Genomic DNA, 14,988 nt, shown 5'->3' with positions numbered 1-14,988 from the left:
ACTGACCTAGTTTTAGAAGGCACGTGACCCATTTTCAAACTTGACCTAGATATCATCAAGATGAACATAGAGACCAACTTTCATACAGATTCCATAAAAAGTATGGCCTCTAGAGACATCACAAGGTTTTTCTATTATTTGACCTACTGACCTAGTTTTTGAAGGCACATGACCCACTTTCAAACTTGACCTAGATATCATCAAGGTGAACATTCTGACCAATTTTCATGAAGATCCCATGAAATATATGGCCTCTAGAGAGGTCACAAGGTTTTTCTATTTTTATACCTACTGACCTAGTTTTTGACCGCACGTGACCCAGTTTCAAACTTGACCTAGACATCATCAAGATGAACATTCTGACCAACTTTCATACAGATCCCATGAAAAATATGGCCTTTAGAGAGGTCACAAGGATTTTCTATTATTTGACCTACTGACCTAGTTTTTGATGGCACGTGACCCAGTTTCAAACTTGACCTAGATATCATCAAGGTGAACGTTCTGACCAATTTTCATGAAGATGTTGTGAAATATATCGCCTTTAGAGAGGTCACAAGTTTTTTCTATTTTTAGACCTACTGACCTAGTTTTTGACCGCATGTGACCCAGTTTCGAACTTGACCTAGATATCATCAAGGTGAACATTCTGACCAATTTTCATGAAGATCTTGTGAAATATAAGGCCTCTAGAGAGGTCACAAGGTTTTTCTATTTTTAGACATACTGACCTAGTTTTTGATGGCACGTGACCCAGTTTCGAACTTGACCTAGATATCATCAAGATGAACATTCTGACCAACTTTCATAAAGATCCCATGAAAAATGTGACCTCTAGAGTGGTCACAAGCAAAAGTTTACGGACTGACGGACGGACGACGGACACCGCGCGATCACAAAAGCTCACCTTGTCACTTTGTGACAGGTGAGCTAAAAATAACTTTCAAAGCTATATGCCTTTAAATGACAGCTGTATGTACTTACATGCAAAAACTTAACCAAGGTGTGATGCTGACGCCAACACCAGGTTGAGTAGAATAGCTAGACTATTCTTTGAACAGTCGAGCTAAAAACTTAACCAACAAGAGGGTCATGATGACCCTGGATCGCTCACCTGAGTAATATGAGCTACATGCTTCAAATGTCAAAATGATGATGAAATATTAAGAAAGTCAGTAGGTCATATTCATGGTCAATGAAATTCAGTTTTACGATTTATGTGCAGAATTGTGTATGTCATCAAAATTTCAAGGCTATTTTTTTGAAAAACAAGAAAGTAGGTCAGTAGGTCAAGGTCACAGTCAAGTGACATCACATTACTTGGGGTCATCAGGTAATTATAATTAAACAGTCTTGGAAATAGGATCAGATGATTTTTTAAGTATTTTTCTTATATACAGTCCAAACTGGCCTTACGGTCACCTTGAATAAGCGGTCACTTTACTTTAACGGCCAGTTCAATTCCCCCCGACGAAAATCATTCTTTATTTGCCCTTGATTGAACGGTCACCTGGCCAACGCGGCCAGCGGCCAGGTAATTTCATACCAAATGTAAAAATTTACCCCTTTAAACGGTCATTTGCAAAACTCTCAGTCAGCTGGAAATTCCAATATGTCGAAAATGCACTAAAATTAGGTAACCTTTGACCTCATGTTCAGCGGAGATTGACGAAGTGTTTTCGTCTTATATCGTTAACCAATCAGAAAAGATTTTACGTCTATGCAACACATGTCATTGTGCCATAAATTATCTATAATTAGGTCGGCAAATGTGTAAATGTGTTTTGATGTAATATGTTTGCAAATTAACTGTAAATCGTTGTTTCTGTAATCCAAAAGGTGATGAGAAGTTTGTCGGCAATTAAAGTAAATCAAAGGCGCTTCATTAAAAGGAAACTTGCACGTATTGTTGTAATAATAAATAGAAAGTGAAATTTCAACATGCTGTCACTTATCAAAAGTTTCTGTCAATGATAACATCAGATTTAATTGTTTGAATTCATGTTGTAATACAAAAATGACTTCTAAACGGGATCGCAAGTGCCTTACTCTTGAGGACCGTGTTAAATGTATAAAATTACTCGAGTCTGGAAAAAGTTCACGTGTTGTGGCTGCTGAGATCGGTGTTGGACGTACGCAGGTTCAGAATGTTTTAAAGCGTAAAAGAGAAATCATGAAGGAGTACGAATCAAATGGGAATTTATCTCTGAAGCGGCTGAAGAGAGACTCTGAGTACAGTGATATAAACAATCTAGTGTACCGTTGGTTTTTGGATGCCACTGCAAGGTTATTCCCGGTGTCAGGACCTCTGATCCAGGAAAAAGCAAGGACTTTTGCTCAGGATTTAGGGTTTGTTGACTTTAAGGCAAGCAATGGATGGTTAGAATCTTTTCTTAAGAGAAATAACATTGTTTTTAAGACTCAGTCTGGTGAACGTGGTGAGGTCAAACGTGACACTCCAAAGCCCTAGGCCTTGTGGTTTTGGACAAGAAGATTTTTTAAGTTTTTCCTCTCGGTTGCCATGGCAACCAGAGTTCTGCATGGAATTCAATTCTTTGAACATTTTGAAAGGGGGCCACTGAAGGATCATTCCTGTGAAGTTTGGTGTAATTCTGCTCAGTGGTTTTCAAGAAGAAGACTTTTTCAGAAATTGTTGATGGACGACGCACGACTGACAAAGCACGACGGACATCAAGCAGTCACAATAGCTCACCTTGTCACTTCGTGACAGGTGAGCTAAAAGGTTGGTCAGTAGGTCAAGGTCACAGTCAAGTGACTCCTAATCGCTTGGGGTCATCAGGTAATTATACTTAAACAGTCTAGGAAATATGATCTGATAATTTTTTAAGTATTTATTCCTATATAACTCATACAACAAGTGACCCCCAAGGGTCTCTTTTCACCTCAAGGGCATAATTTGAACAATCTTGTTAGATATCCACTAGGCAATGCTACACACCAAATATCAAAGGCCTAGGCCTTGAACTTTCAGAAAAGAAGATTTTTATTTTTTCCCTATAGGTTAAAGGTCAGTAACTCAAATCCTTCTTTGTTTCATATAAAAAATGACAACTTCAGGTCGTCTTTACGTATCTTTAGAGAACATCACTTTTTCCTACACCTATTTTTCATGAAAGTCCTATCACAAATTAACGAAAAAATGAAAAGAAAATAGGGGGTTATGTAGTTCCTAGTGAAATGCCAGTCAGTTGTGGTCTGCTACCCTAAAAATGGCGCATATTTGCTCTCGTCCGCGCAATAAACACCTACTTCCGGTTTCGATCTGCAAAACTTGCCATGTGGGGTGTATGAACATGAAAACCATCTAATTTCATGCAGAATGTATTCTAGTAGTGTAAAATGGTGATTGAAGCACTCGTTCTACACGAATTTGCGCAAAAAATGGGAAAATTAGGATCTATTTATTATGGACTTCTTTCGACTACACCACGGAAGCACATTTTCGACCAAATTACTGACCTTATTCCTATAAGAAATGTTTCTTATCAAATATCACAAAATTTTCATCTCTATTTTCAAGAAAGATGTAATGCCAAACATATTGCCAAGCTTCATTGTGAAATTTCGAGATTTTAGAGAAATATAGACATTTAATAGAAGTCACACACTACCAATTTACTGGGCTAAATTTTGACCCTATGGTCCTTTTATTGTATATTTTGGTAAAAGTTTCACTCGTTTGCATTATTTTTCACTTGGATTCTGAAATATCATTCATTCTGTCATGAATAAGACCCAGAAGGATGCATTTTGTGCATTTTCTGACATTCCGGAGACAAAATATTGGCTTTTTAATCCCAGAAATCGCTGCTGAATAGGCGCATCTACTCAAAATATGGTCAAAATTCAAAAATTTTCAAATTTCACTATTATTTTGCATTGGAAACACCCTTTTATATCATATACAACCTATCTATGACTATTAAGACTAATTGCGATGTGTTTCGAGAAAGTCTTATTTCAGCTCTTATAGGTTAAAGGTCAGTAATTCAAATCCTTTGTTTCATATAAAAAAACGACAACTTCAGGTCGTCTTTACGTATCTTTAGAGAACATCACTTTTTCCTACACCTATTTTTCATGAAAGTTCTATCACAAATTAACGAAAAAATGAAAAGAAAATATGGAGTTATGTAGTTCCTAGTGAAATGCCAGTCAGTTGTGGTCTGCTACCCTAAAACTGGCGCATATTTGCTCTCGTCCACGCAATAAACACCTACTTTTGGTTTCGATCTGCAAAACTTGCCATGTGGGGTGTATGAACATGAAAACCGTCTCATTTCATGCAGAATGTATTCTAGTAGTGAAAAATGGTGATTAAAGCACTCGTTCTACACAAATTTGCGCAAAAAATGGGAAAATTAGGATCTATTTATTATAGACTTCTTTCGACACCACGGAAGCACATTTTCGACCGAATTACTGACCTTATTCCTATATAAGTGTTTGTTAAATTTGGGACCCCTAGGGCAGGGCCATTTTAGGGAACCAAAAGGCACTGCTACACACCAAATATCAAAGGCCTAGGTCTTTTGGTTTCAGACAAGAAGATTTTTACCTATATAAGTCTATGTAAAACTTGGGACCAGGCGCCAGTGCACAGGACTTTCCTGGTTTCATTAAAAAAAAACAAAAAAAACAACCATTAAACACCTAAATATATTTAAATATGTACGGTCATGAAGGTCGCGTGTGATTTCTGCGGATTTCCCCTAAACCACAATTTGTGTATACGATGGCTTGGAATTTATGGCCTTATGTAATCAAAACAGAAGGACTGTGGCTTCCAAATATTTTATGACACCCCTAGAGTTAATTGCAGCGGAAGTCATCCGTGATTTGCCGACGATTGATCAGCAAAAAATTATGTAATATTATCTAAAAATATTTTAATCTTTAGCCCAAGACTTAGTACTCTTCGGTTTCGAGGTCAGCGATGTTTTTGTACTTTGAATAATGGAATGGTCCACGATTTAAGTAGTGTTATTCAGTATGATAGTCGTTTTTTATGTAAATAAGACTAGAACATGCTGATTTTCCTATTCGGCAGACGAGTATATAAATTGAACTCCCAAATTCAAACTATATGAACTTCAATTTGAAACCAATCCAAAACAGAAATTTATGCCTAAAATATATTTCACTTACTTTAGCAAGTTATATCTTCAAAACACAGAGAGAAACTATAATGAATTTTGTATCACTGGAAAAAGAATTTAATTTACTAAAATCTTTACATTGACAACTAGAAAATGCTTTTGTAAAAAAGCGCATGTCTCCCCCAATGCAAAGTCCTATAGGCAAGAAGTCAATAGGGGTCAGGAGCAAAAGTCAAAGAGACACTGATGGTTGGTTGCAATAGGGATCATCTACTTGGCATGTCCAATCATCCCCCTAAATTTCAACACTCTTGGCCTAGTGGTTCTCGAGTCACTGTTCAGGCTTCTGTGACCTTGACCTTTGATCAAGTGATCTCAAAATAAATAGGGGTCATCTACTCTGCAAGTCCAATCATCCTATTAAGTTTCAACATTGTAGGTCAAGTGGTTCTCAAGTTATTTCCAAAAAATGTTTTTACATGAACAGGCCACTGTGGCCTTGACCTTTAATAGACTGACCCCAAAATCAATAGGGGTCATCTACTCTGCATGTTCAATCATCCTATGAAATTTCAACATTCTGGGTTGAGTGGTTCTCAAGTTATTGATCGGAACTGGTTATCAATGTTCAGGCCCCTGTGACCTTGACCTTTAACGGAGTGACCCCAAAAACAATAGGGGTCATTTACTCTGCATGAACAATCATCCTATGAAGTTTCAACATTCTGGGTCGAGAGGTTCTCAAGTTATTGATTAGAAATGGTTTTCCATGTTCAGGCCCCTGTGGCCTTGACCTTTAACAGAGTGACCCTAAAATCATTAGGGGTCATCTACTCTGTATGACCAATCATCCTATGAAATTTCATGATTCTGGGTCAAATGGTTCTCTAGTTACTGACCGGAAATGGTTTTCAATGTTCAGGCCCCTGTGACCTTGACCTTTCACAGAGTGACCCCAAAATCGTAAGGGGTCATCTACTCTGCATGACCAATCATCCTATTAAGTTTCAACATTCTGGGTCAAGTGGTTCTCAAGTTACTGACCGGAAATGGTTTTCAATGTTCAGGCCCCTGTGACCTTTCCTTTAATGGAGTGACCCAAAAATCGATAGGGGTCATCTACTTTGCATGTACAATCATCCTATGAAGTTTCAACATTCTGGGTCAAGTGGTTCTCTAGTTATTGATCGGAAATGGTTTTCCATGTTCAGGCCCCTGTGACCTTGACCTTTGACAGAGTGACCCCAAAATCGTTAGGGGTCATCTACTCTTCATAACCAATCATCCTATGAAGTTTCAACATTCTGGGTCAAGTGGTTCTCAAGTTACTGACCGGAAATGGTTTTCAATGTTCAGGCCCCTGTGACCTTGACCTTTAATGGAGTGACCCCAAAATCGATAGGGGTCATCTACTTTGCATGTACAATCATCCTATGAAGTTTCAACATTCTGGGTCAAGTGGTTCTCTAGTTATTGATCGGAAATGGTTTTCCATGTTCAGGCCCCTGTGACCTTGACCTTTGACAGAGTGACCCCAAAATCAATAGGGGTCATCTACTCTTCATGACCAATCATCCTATGAAGTTTCAACATTCTGGGTCAAGTGGTTCTCAAGCAATCTGACTAAAGTACATCTCCTATTACGCTACGCATAGGATCTGAAAACGACCTATTCATTGCCTCGTTCTGACGGCCCTTTCACTAGCCAATCAGAGCCTAGCTTACAACATTTTGCAAATCTACCTCTAGCATTGACTTTTGATATTTACAATTCTTATGTCGTAATTTATCAGATAGCCGGTTAGCTCAGTCGGTAGGCCACTTGCTTTGTAAGCGAGGGGTCCCGGGTTCGAGTCCTGGAATAACTGCATATTTTTCTTACTCTTTGAAATTGGAACAAGTCGCCTGATTGGATAACATAAAAATAGCAATAATGGAAATCCAAAATATACAGAAGACGAATGTGAATGGGTCGTTCTCAGATCTTCGTTTAGAAGATCAAGTACTTTAGTCAGATTGGTTCTCAAGTTACTAACCAGAAATGGTTTTCAATGTTCGGGCCCCTGTGACCTTGACCTTTAATGGAGTGACCCCAAAATCGATAGGGGTCATCTACTCTGCATGTACAATCATCCTATGAAGTTTCAACATTCTGGGTCAAGTGGTTCTCTAGTTATTGATCAGAAATGGTTTTCCATGTTCAGGCCCCTGTGACCTTGACCTTTGACAGAGTGACCCCAAAATCAATAGGGGTCATCTACTCTTCATGACCAATCATCCTATGAAGTTTCAACATTCTGGGTCAAGTGGTTCTCAAGTTACTAACCAGAAATGGTTTTCAATGTTCGGGCCCCTGTAACCTTGACCTTTAATGGAGTGACCCCAAAATCGATAGGGGTCATCTACTTTGCATGTACAATCATCCTATGAAGCTTCAACATTCTGGGTCAAGTGGTTCTCTAGTTATTGATCGGAAATGGTTTTCCATGTTCAGGCCCCTGTGACCTTGACCTTTGACAGAGTGACCCCAAAATCAATAGGGGTCATCTACTCTTCATGACCAATCATCCTATGAAGTTTCAACATTCTGGGTCAAGTGGTTCTCTAGTTATTGATCAGAAATGGTTTTCAATGTTCGGGCCCCTGTGACCTTGACCTTTGATGGAGTAACTCTAAAAACAATAGGGGTCGTCTACTCCAGCAGCCCTACAACCCTATGAAGTTTGAAGGTTCTAGGTCAAATGGTTCTCCAGTTATTGCTCGGAAATGAAGTGTGACGTACGGACGGATGGACGGACAGGGCAAAAACAATATGTCTCCTGGGGGAGACATAAAAATAATGTCAAACTTACAGAAAAACTAGAGATGCTTTTGAGAAAAGCGCATGTCTCCCACAACTGCCTAATCATCTAAATAGTAAGTCAATCTTTATATTGTTTACTTAATCCACATGTGCATGCGCCTTCTTGACACCAAAAGGACGCCTATACTACTAGTAGTATAGGCGCCATTTTGGGGGCAAAACTGTGCAAGAAATCTGAGTGTTTTTGGTAATTCAAGGGCCATAATTCCAAAGTGCCTAGGCCGATTTGGCTATTTATCGAACCTGGCCAAGCACTTATTGGCAGACACATTTTGTTGAAGTTTGTTGAAGTCTGGTGAAGATCGGATGAGAAATGTTCAACTTAAAAGTGCGGACAAGCTTTGTGAGACAGACAGACAGACTGGAGTAAATCATTTATTTATTTTGTTGGGTTTAATGTTGCACCGACACAATTTTAGGTCATATGGCGACTTTCCAGCTTTAATGGTGGAGGAAGACCCCAGGTGCCCCTCCGTACATAATTTCATCACGAGCGGGCACCTGGGTAGAACCACCGACCTTCCGTAAGCCAGCTGGATGGCTTCCTCTGGAGTAAATCAATATGTCTCCCACACCACTGTGTGGAGGGAGACATAAATACTAAAATAATCATATTTGTAACATAAGTGTGTGCAATCACAATATAAATGCCAACACCTCTGTTCAGATAAGACTGTCAGGCTTATCAGCCATATACCTATTATTGATTATCCTTTATCAGTGTTATGTAAAGGCGGTTATATTGGCTTCTGTTTTGTGTGGTAAAGGGATAACAACACAGACATGGAGATGCATCTGTTTTCTTACCTGACTCTGTAACGGTCGAGTATCTACTGGCAACAATCTAACATCTGTTGACATGGGAACAGTTGCCATAGAGACTGATGGACTCTGAATGTTGATTGGGGTCGATCTTGAGCCAAGGTTAATATTCTGTCCTTCTATATCACTCCTGAAAATTACAAATTTATTGAAGTTATGATCCTAACAAATTATATAAAGAATCTATATAACAAATAATTTCATTTAACAATCTCAACTTTAACAATTAAAATGTTGGAATGCATGCTGGATTTTTGGCCGATTAAACCGTATACATACAAGTTTCAAAGACATTAAACGCTGCCAGACTCACTAATCAGGCTAATTTTGAACAAGTCTGTTAATTTTGTTTAAATTCTCCAACCTGATGTCAGTCTTACCATGTATTCCAAAACTGAAATATAATTGTTTCCCATGAAAAAACAAGAAGCTGCATTCAATAAACGCTTGATGCCCCCGGTGGCATCCTTGTCGATACAAAGCAACCTAAGTCCAAAACGAGGTCAAGTTCAAGGTCAAGGTCAAGCTGAGGTCAGGAAATGCAGAGTTTTCTCAGACGCAGGTTTTCTGCGTCCTTGATGCGCTTTGACTGCTTTGGACTCGTATTTTGTAGTGCCTCTGCGTCCACTGGACCCGCAAAATCGGTCACGAAACTCCTTTGCACTGAAGCTTCCTTTGCGCAGATACCCATGTAAAATGCGCAGTTTTTTACCACCGGGACCATCCCCGAATCGTGGGTACTCATTATACACAGGTATAGACGATTTTCCAACTTCAAAACAAGTTTTGTTACGAATGTTCGCCATTTTGGTAAAGGGAAACTACTCTCCGCGCTAACTGACACCGCTAAAATCTAAGATTGCCGTTACGTTCCGTAAAAGATCTAATGGTTTATTTTTCTATTAAACAAAATTAATTTCATATAAATTTAAAGTATTTTGATGAAAAAATATTAATAAATCACAAAAATTATGATACTAATTAAGGATCGAGTATTATTTTTAACTAAGATCAAACTGTGAACAACATAACTGACACGAGTTGACACTTAATTGCCGGTAATTACTGGCTATTTGATCATAACAAAAAGACTGTCACACCTTTTGTTATCAGTCTGAATTGAGAAGCTCATGCCATTTTGAAAGATACCATTCCGAAATACTGAATCAGCTGCTATCTTAATTAAAAAGATACAAGTTCATTCGGTTTTAGGATAAATTTTTTTTAGTAATAATGTCCATTTTCAAGATCAATAATTTGTGGAACCCAAAAATTATTAGGGACCCTTAAATTAGCAGCCATGGGAGTCAATGGACTCCCAAATAAAAAACCCGAGGGAAAACCCTGGGTGATGTCTGATTTATTTATTTATTTATTTAATTATTTGGGTTTTACAGCGCACCAACACAGTATAGGTTATATGGCGCCAAACAGGACTACAAATTTTGGTTTCACATCTCATTTACATCGAAATAAAAACAGGAGATGTGGAATCAAAATTTGCATACCTGCTGGAATCACAGAGTTACAGCAAAGCCCGTCTGTAGAATGCCCATGGACAAGCAAGGTTTTCCATGGAAAGTGCATGGAATTCCATGGAAAGTATGCTATTGACACTGGAAAGTGTAAATCCCTGGAAGTGTTCCATGGAAAAGTGTCCTGTATTCCAGGGAAACACTGGAAAGTTTCCAGACATACAGAAATATGCATGGAAAATGTCCCTTAACTAAAAATATGTATGGAAAAATTCCCTGGACACTGTAGCATTTGCAAATATACATGTATATAGCTGATAACACTTGGACATTCCAATAAAGAATAAGAACCAACAAGAGGGCCATGATGTCCCTATACCGCTCACCTGTTATCATTGCACTTGAGGACAAGAAGGTCCTCGGAAAAAATATCTAAGTCCAAAGGACAGGAACAACAAAGGGAAGGAATTTAACCAAACAGAAAAAAAAATCTAACAAGGTATAGCTATGTTAAAATACATCTAAAGATTGGAGGTACAATCCATGTTGTACCACAGAAAACTGGTCTCGTATTTTCCCTATGGCCAATAATAAAAAAGTTACTTAAATAAGCTATTAATAGTAACGTAAAAGGGAAGTAATTAAAAAAAAATATTGTAAGTGGACAAAAGAAGGATCTGCCAAATAAATCTGTTGACATAAATGAAATTTCAGATCAGTATCTTCATAAGTTATGGAGATATAACAATTTAAATTTGAAATAAAGGGAGGTAATTTAACATCAAATCAGTCCATAGTTATCTACCCTGATTGTCTCGGTCCAACTGATAACAATAATGAAATTTCAAATAAGTCCTGTAAGTACTTACTGATATAAATCCATTTTGATTACCATCAGGGGAGATAATCAGATATAAAATAACTCTGGAACATATGATTGGATCTGATTTGTCATGGAATCCAAGATTTATTGTTACTGAAGATATTTTGGAAGTTTGTATCAAATAAAACCATAAATGAAGTCTCTATATGGCTGCAAAAGCCAAAATAGCCGATTTTGGACCTTTAAGGGGCCATAACTCTGGAACCCAAGATGGAATCTGGCGAGTTGAAGAAAGGAAGCAAGATCTTGTGGTAATACAAGTTGTGTGCAAGTTTGGTTAAAATCATATCATAAATGAAGCTTCTATTGTGCAGACAAGGTCAAAATAGCTAATTTTGGCCCTTTCAGGGGCCATAACTCTGGAACCCATTATGGGCTCTGGCCGGTTCAAGAAAGGAACCGAGATCTTATGGTGACAGAAGTTTTGTGAAAGTTTGATTAAATTCAAATCATAAATGAAGCTGCTACTGTGCAGACAAGATCAAAATAGCTAATTCTGGCCCTTTCAGGGGCCATAAGTCTGGAACCCACAAAGGAATCTCGCCAGTTCAAGAAAGGAACCGAGATCTTATGGTGATACAAGTTCTGTGCAAGTTTGGCTAAAATCAAATCATAAATGAAGCTGCTATTGTGCAGACAAGGTCAAAATAGCTAATTCTGGCCCTTTCAGGGGCCATAACTCTGGAACCCATAATGGAATCTGGCCAGTTCAAGAAAGGAACCAAGATCTTATGGTGATACAAGTTGTGTGCCAGTTTGGTAAAATTCAAATCATAAATAAAGCTGCTATTGTGCAGACAAGGTCAAAATAGCTAATTTTGGCCCTTTCAGGGGCCATAACTCTGGAACCCATAATGGGATCTGGCCAGTTCAAGAAAGGAACCGTGATCTTATTCGTGATACAAGTTGTGTGCAAGTTTGGTTGAAATAAAATCATAAATGAAACCACTATCGTGCAGACAAGAAATTGTTGACGGACGGACGGACGCACAGACGGACACAAGACGGACGAAGGGTGATCACAAAAGCTCACCTTGTCACTTTGTGACAGGTGAGCTAATAAAAATGTAGGCTACTTGTGACCTAACAAAAATAATCCCAATTTTTCTGTTCGTTTTCCTGTGATCTATGCAAATTCTGTGAGCTAAAAGATGGTCAAATTCACTCTTGTATTGTATATATATCTGTTTTCATAACATTCTTGATATTCGCATCAGTAACTAATTGTACTGAAGAAAATTGCTCATGAATACCAAAAATTTGAATGTAAACAGGAAGTGCTTTGTTCTTGTTGTTAGAGGTACATGGAATGGAGCTAAATATTGTCTAACTGGAAACTCTCAAATGCTTTTAGAGGGACACCTGAGGTAAAAACATTATACTTTCTAATTTCAAATGTAATTTAAACCTATAATATGTCACAGGACTAGGAAATCTGAAATACTGTTGAAAAACAGCGTTAAACCCAAAACAAACAAACAAAGGAAATTATAGATTGAGGCAGGAACTCTATTCAGCTCAATGGCATAAACTTTCATCTGGTTACAGGTAATTTATGTTCAGGTATGTGTGAATGATAGATAAAAAATATACTTCTCCAGCAACAGTTTACCTAATACTTGATGACATATATTCAGTACATAATTTAGGTAATTAGTACTTAAATCACTTTGAACCACTGACTTAATGGCATTTTAAATGTTATAATTTTACCTTTCAAATAAAAGTGTGTGCATATAAAGTTTTATAAGAAGTATGTCCTCAACACATATATCGAGGGTTCAACGCAACAAGGGCGTATCTACATATAATAATTATATGTAGATATGCCCTTATTGCGTTGAACCCTCGATATATGAATTTATATGGTCAGAGAAATCTGAGTGCTTCAATGAACATGCTATAGGATGAAAAGATATTACAGACTGACCTGAGACTCAATACAAATTGTGCACATGTGAAAGTTTGAACCAAGAAATAAATCATTAGAAATCTTTTGTTTCTGATTGAGCTACTAACAACATGATTTTTCAGTAAGAAACTTGGTGTATCAGGGACTATTTCCATGTGTACCATGGAATATTTCCAGGGATACCAGGGAATATTTCCAGGTGCATCAGGGAATATTTCCAGGGATACTATGGAATAATTCCAGGTGTATGAGTGAATATTTCCAGGGATACTATGGAATATTTCCAGAAACATTAACAGACTAAACCTTTGGAATTTTCCATGGAACACTGGATTTTTTCCATGGAAATCTGTTCCAATACTCCATGGAATAATTCCATGTACTTTTCCATGGGAATCCCTGGACATTCTACAGACGGGAACCAAGTGTTAAGACCCTATTAGTCGCCTCTTACGATCATGCAAGGGTAAGGCAGTGGTTCCAATTCTTTTTATACACAGATCGTCCCAGAACCACATGGGGCAGGTGATGTCTGAAGATGAGGAATGTTCACAGGTTACATCTGCATTAGTATCAAGTCATTCTAGTAAGGGGTATTGATGCTAGACAAAACGGTCCCATTTGGTTAACCGTGTACGGACGGACAGGACAATCACTATATGCCTCCCGCATCAATAGATGCCAGGGGCATAAAAAATACAACAAATATTTTACCTTTTCAGTTACTATTAAACTTCCACCCTGAATCTGTTTTTAGCTATACCACATACGAAAGAACATTTTTATGAATCATGAACAAGGGTGCCATGATGGCCTTAAATCACTCACAATTTCAGAATTTAAACAGGACAGCATAATGCAACTTTGGAAGAGGACCATAACATGCTCCAGGTGTCAAAGTTCTAGAGGCAGTTACATGTAATTACCGTAAACACACAAATGTATTTCTTGTCGCATTTCCACACAACTCATACAAGCGCTTCAGAGCACCGCCACTTTTAAAGTTATTTTGTTTAGTTTTTATTGAAGCACCACCTAAATTAAATAGTGCATCGTGCATATGAATATCTTAGCTCTAATTTCCGGAAGAAAAAGTACATGGTTACTACTTAAAGTTATGCTATAAATAGCGTCCAATTAAAGGACCCATAAGGCACATGGTACGCACCTGTCTATGACGAGTAAATCACATTCAAAAATGGCTAACTGAGAATTTCTCATGTGATGGCTACACAGTGATGATAATTCTGATTCAGAATTTGAGGGTTTCGCTAGCGAATCTGATATTGATGTTGATCGTAATGATGCCAGTGAGTCAAGTTCATCGGAAATTGACTCCCGACGACGACCAACGCACAAATAATGAATAGACAAACAGATTTTCGCCCTTCATGGTTTGTATACATGTCGTGTTTATTTGACCTAATTATACCTTTTGCAGTATTTAAATCAGTTCTTATATACACAATCCCGACAATAATATTGATTTTGCTCTTGAAAATATGCACTGCAACAGATACGACCGCCGGTTATAAAAATACGTATTTTACAATATTTATAGCATAACAAGAGGGTCATAATGACCCTGGATCGCTCACCTGAGTAATATGAGCTACAGGTTTCAAATGTCAAACTGATGATAAAATATTAAGAAAGTCAGTAGGTCACATTCATGGTCAATGAAATTCAGTTTTACAATTTGTGTGCAAAACTGTGTTTGTCATCAAAATTTCAAGGCTGTATCTTAAACAAGAGATAACAGAGTGATCTTGGTGCCCACCAATGTGCCATTTTTGAGTGTTCCAAATTTCAAGACTTATTGACTAGCTCAAGGTCAAATTCCATTTCAGTACACAACACTGTGCATGTGGTCCAAATTTGAAAGCTGTAGCTTGAGAAATGTGAAAGTAGGT

The 14,988-nt window shown here is 37.9% G+C and overlaps 1 protein-coding gene across 2 annotated transcripts in view; it reads right to left on the bottom strand.

The window, feature by feature from the left end:
• LOC123559589 (uncharacterized) overlaps positions 1-14,988 on the bottom strand; it is an 89,650-nt gene that overhangs the window by 18,958 nt on the left and 55,704 nt on the right. For both annotated transcript variants that reach the window (XM_053552553.1, XM_053552554.1), the window contains exon 3: positions 8,791-8,935. In XM_053552553.1, coding sequence (XP_053408528.1) covers positions 8,791-8,935 — 145 coding nt within the window. The remainder of the gene's footprint in view (positions 1-8,790; positions 8,936-14,988) is intronic.

This window comes from Mercenaria mercenaria, chromosome 10 (assembly GCF_021730395.1).
Source record: "Mercenaria mercenaria strain notata chromosome 10, MADL_Memer_1, whole genome shotgun sequence".
Taxonomy (NCBI): Eukaryota; Metazoa; Mollusca; class Bivalvia; order Venerida; family Veneridae; genus Mercenaria; species Mercenaria mercenaria.
Note: the sequence above shows the minus strand (reverse complement) of the source record. Positions and strands in the feature narration are given on the sequence as shown.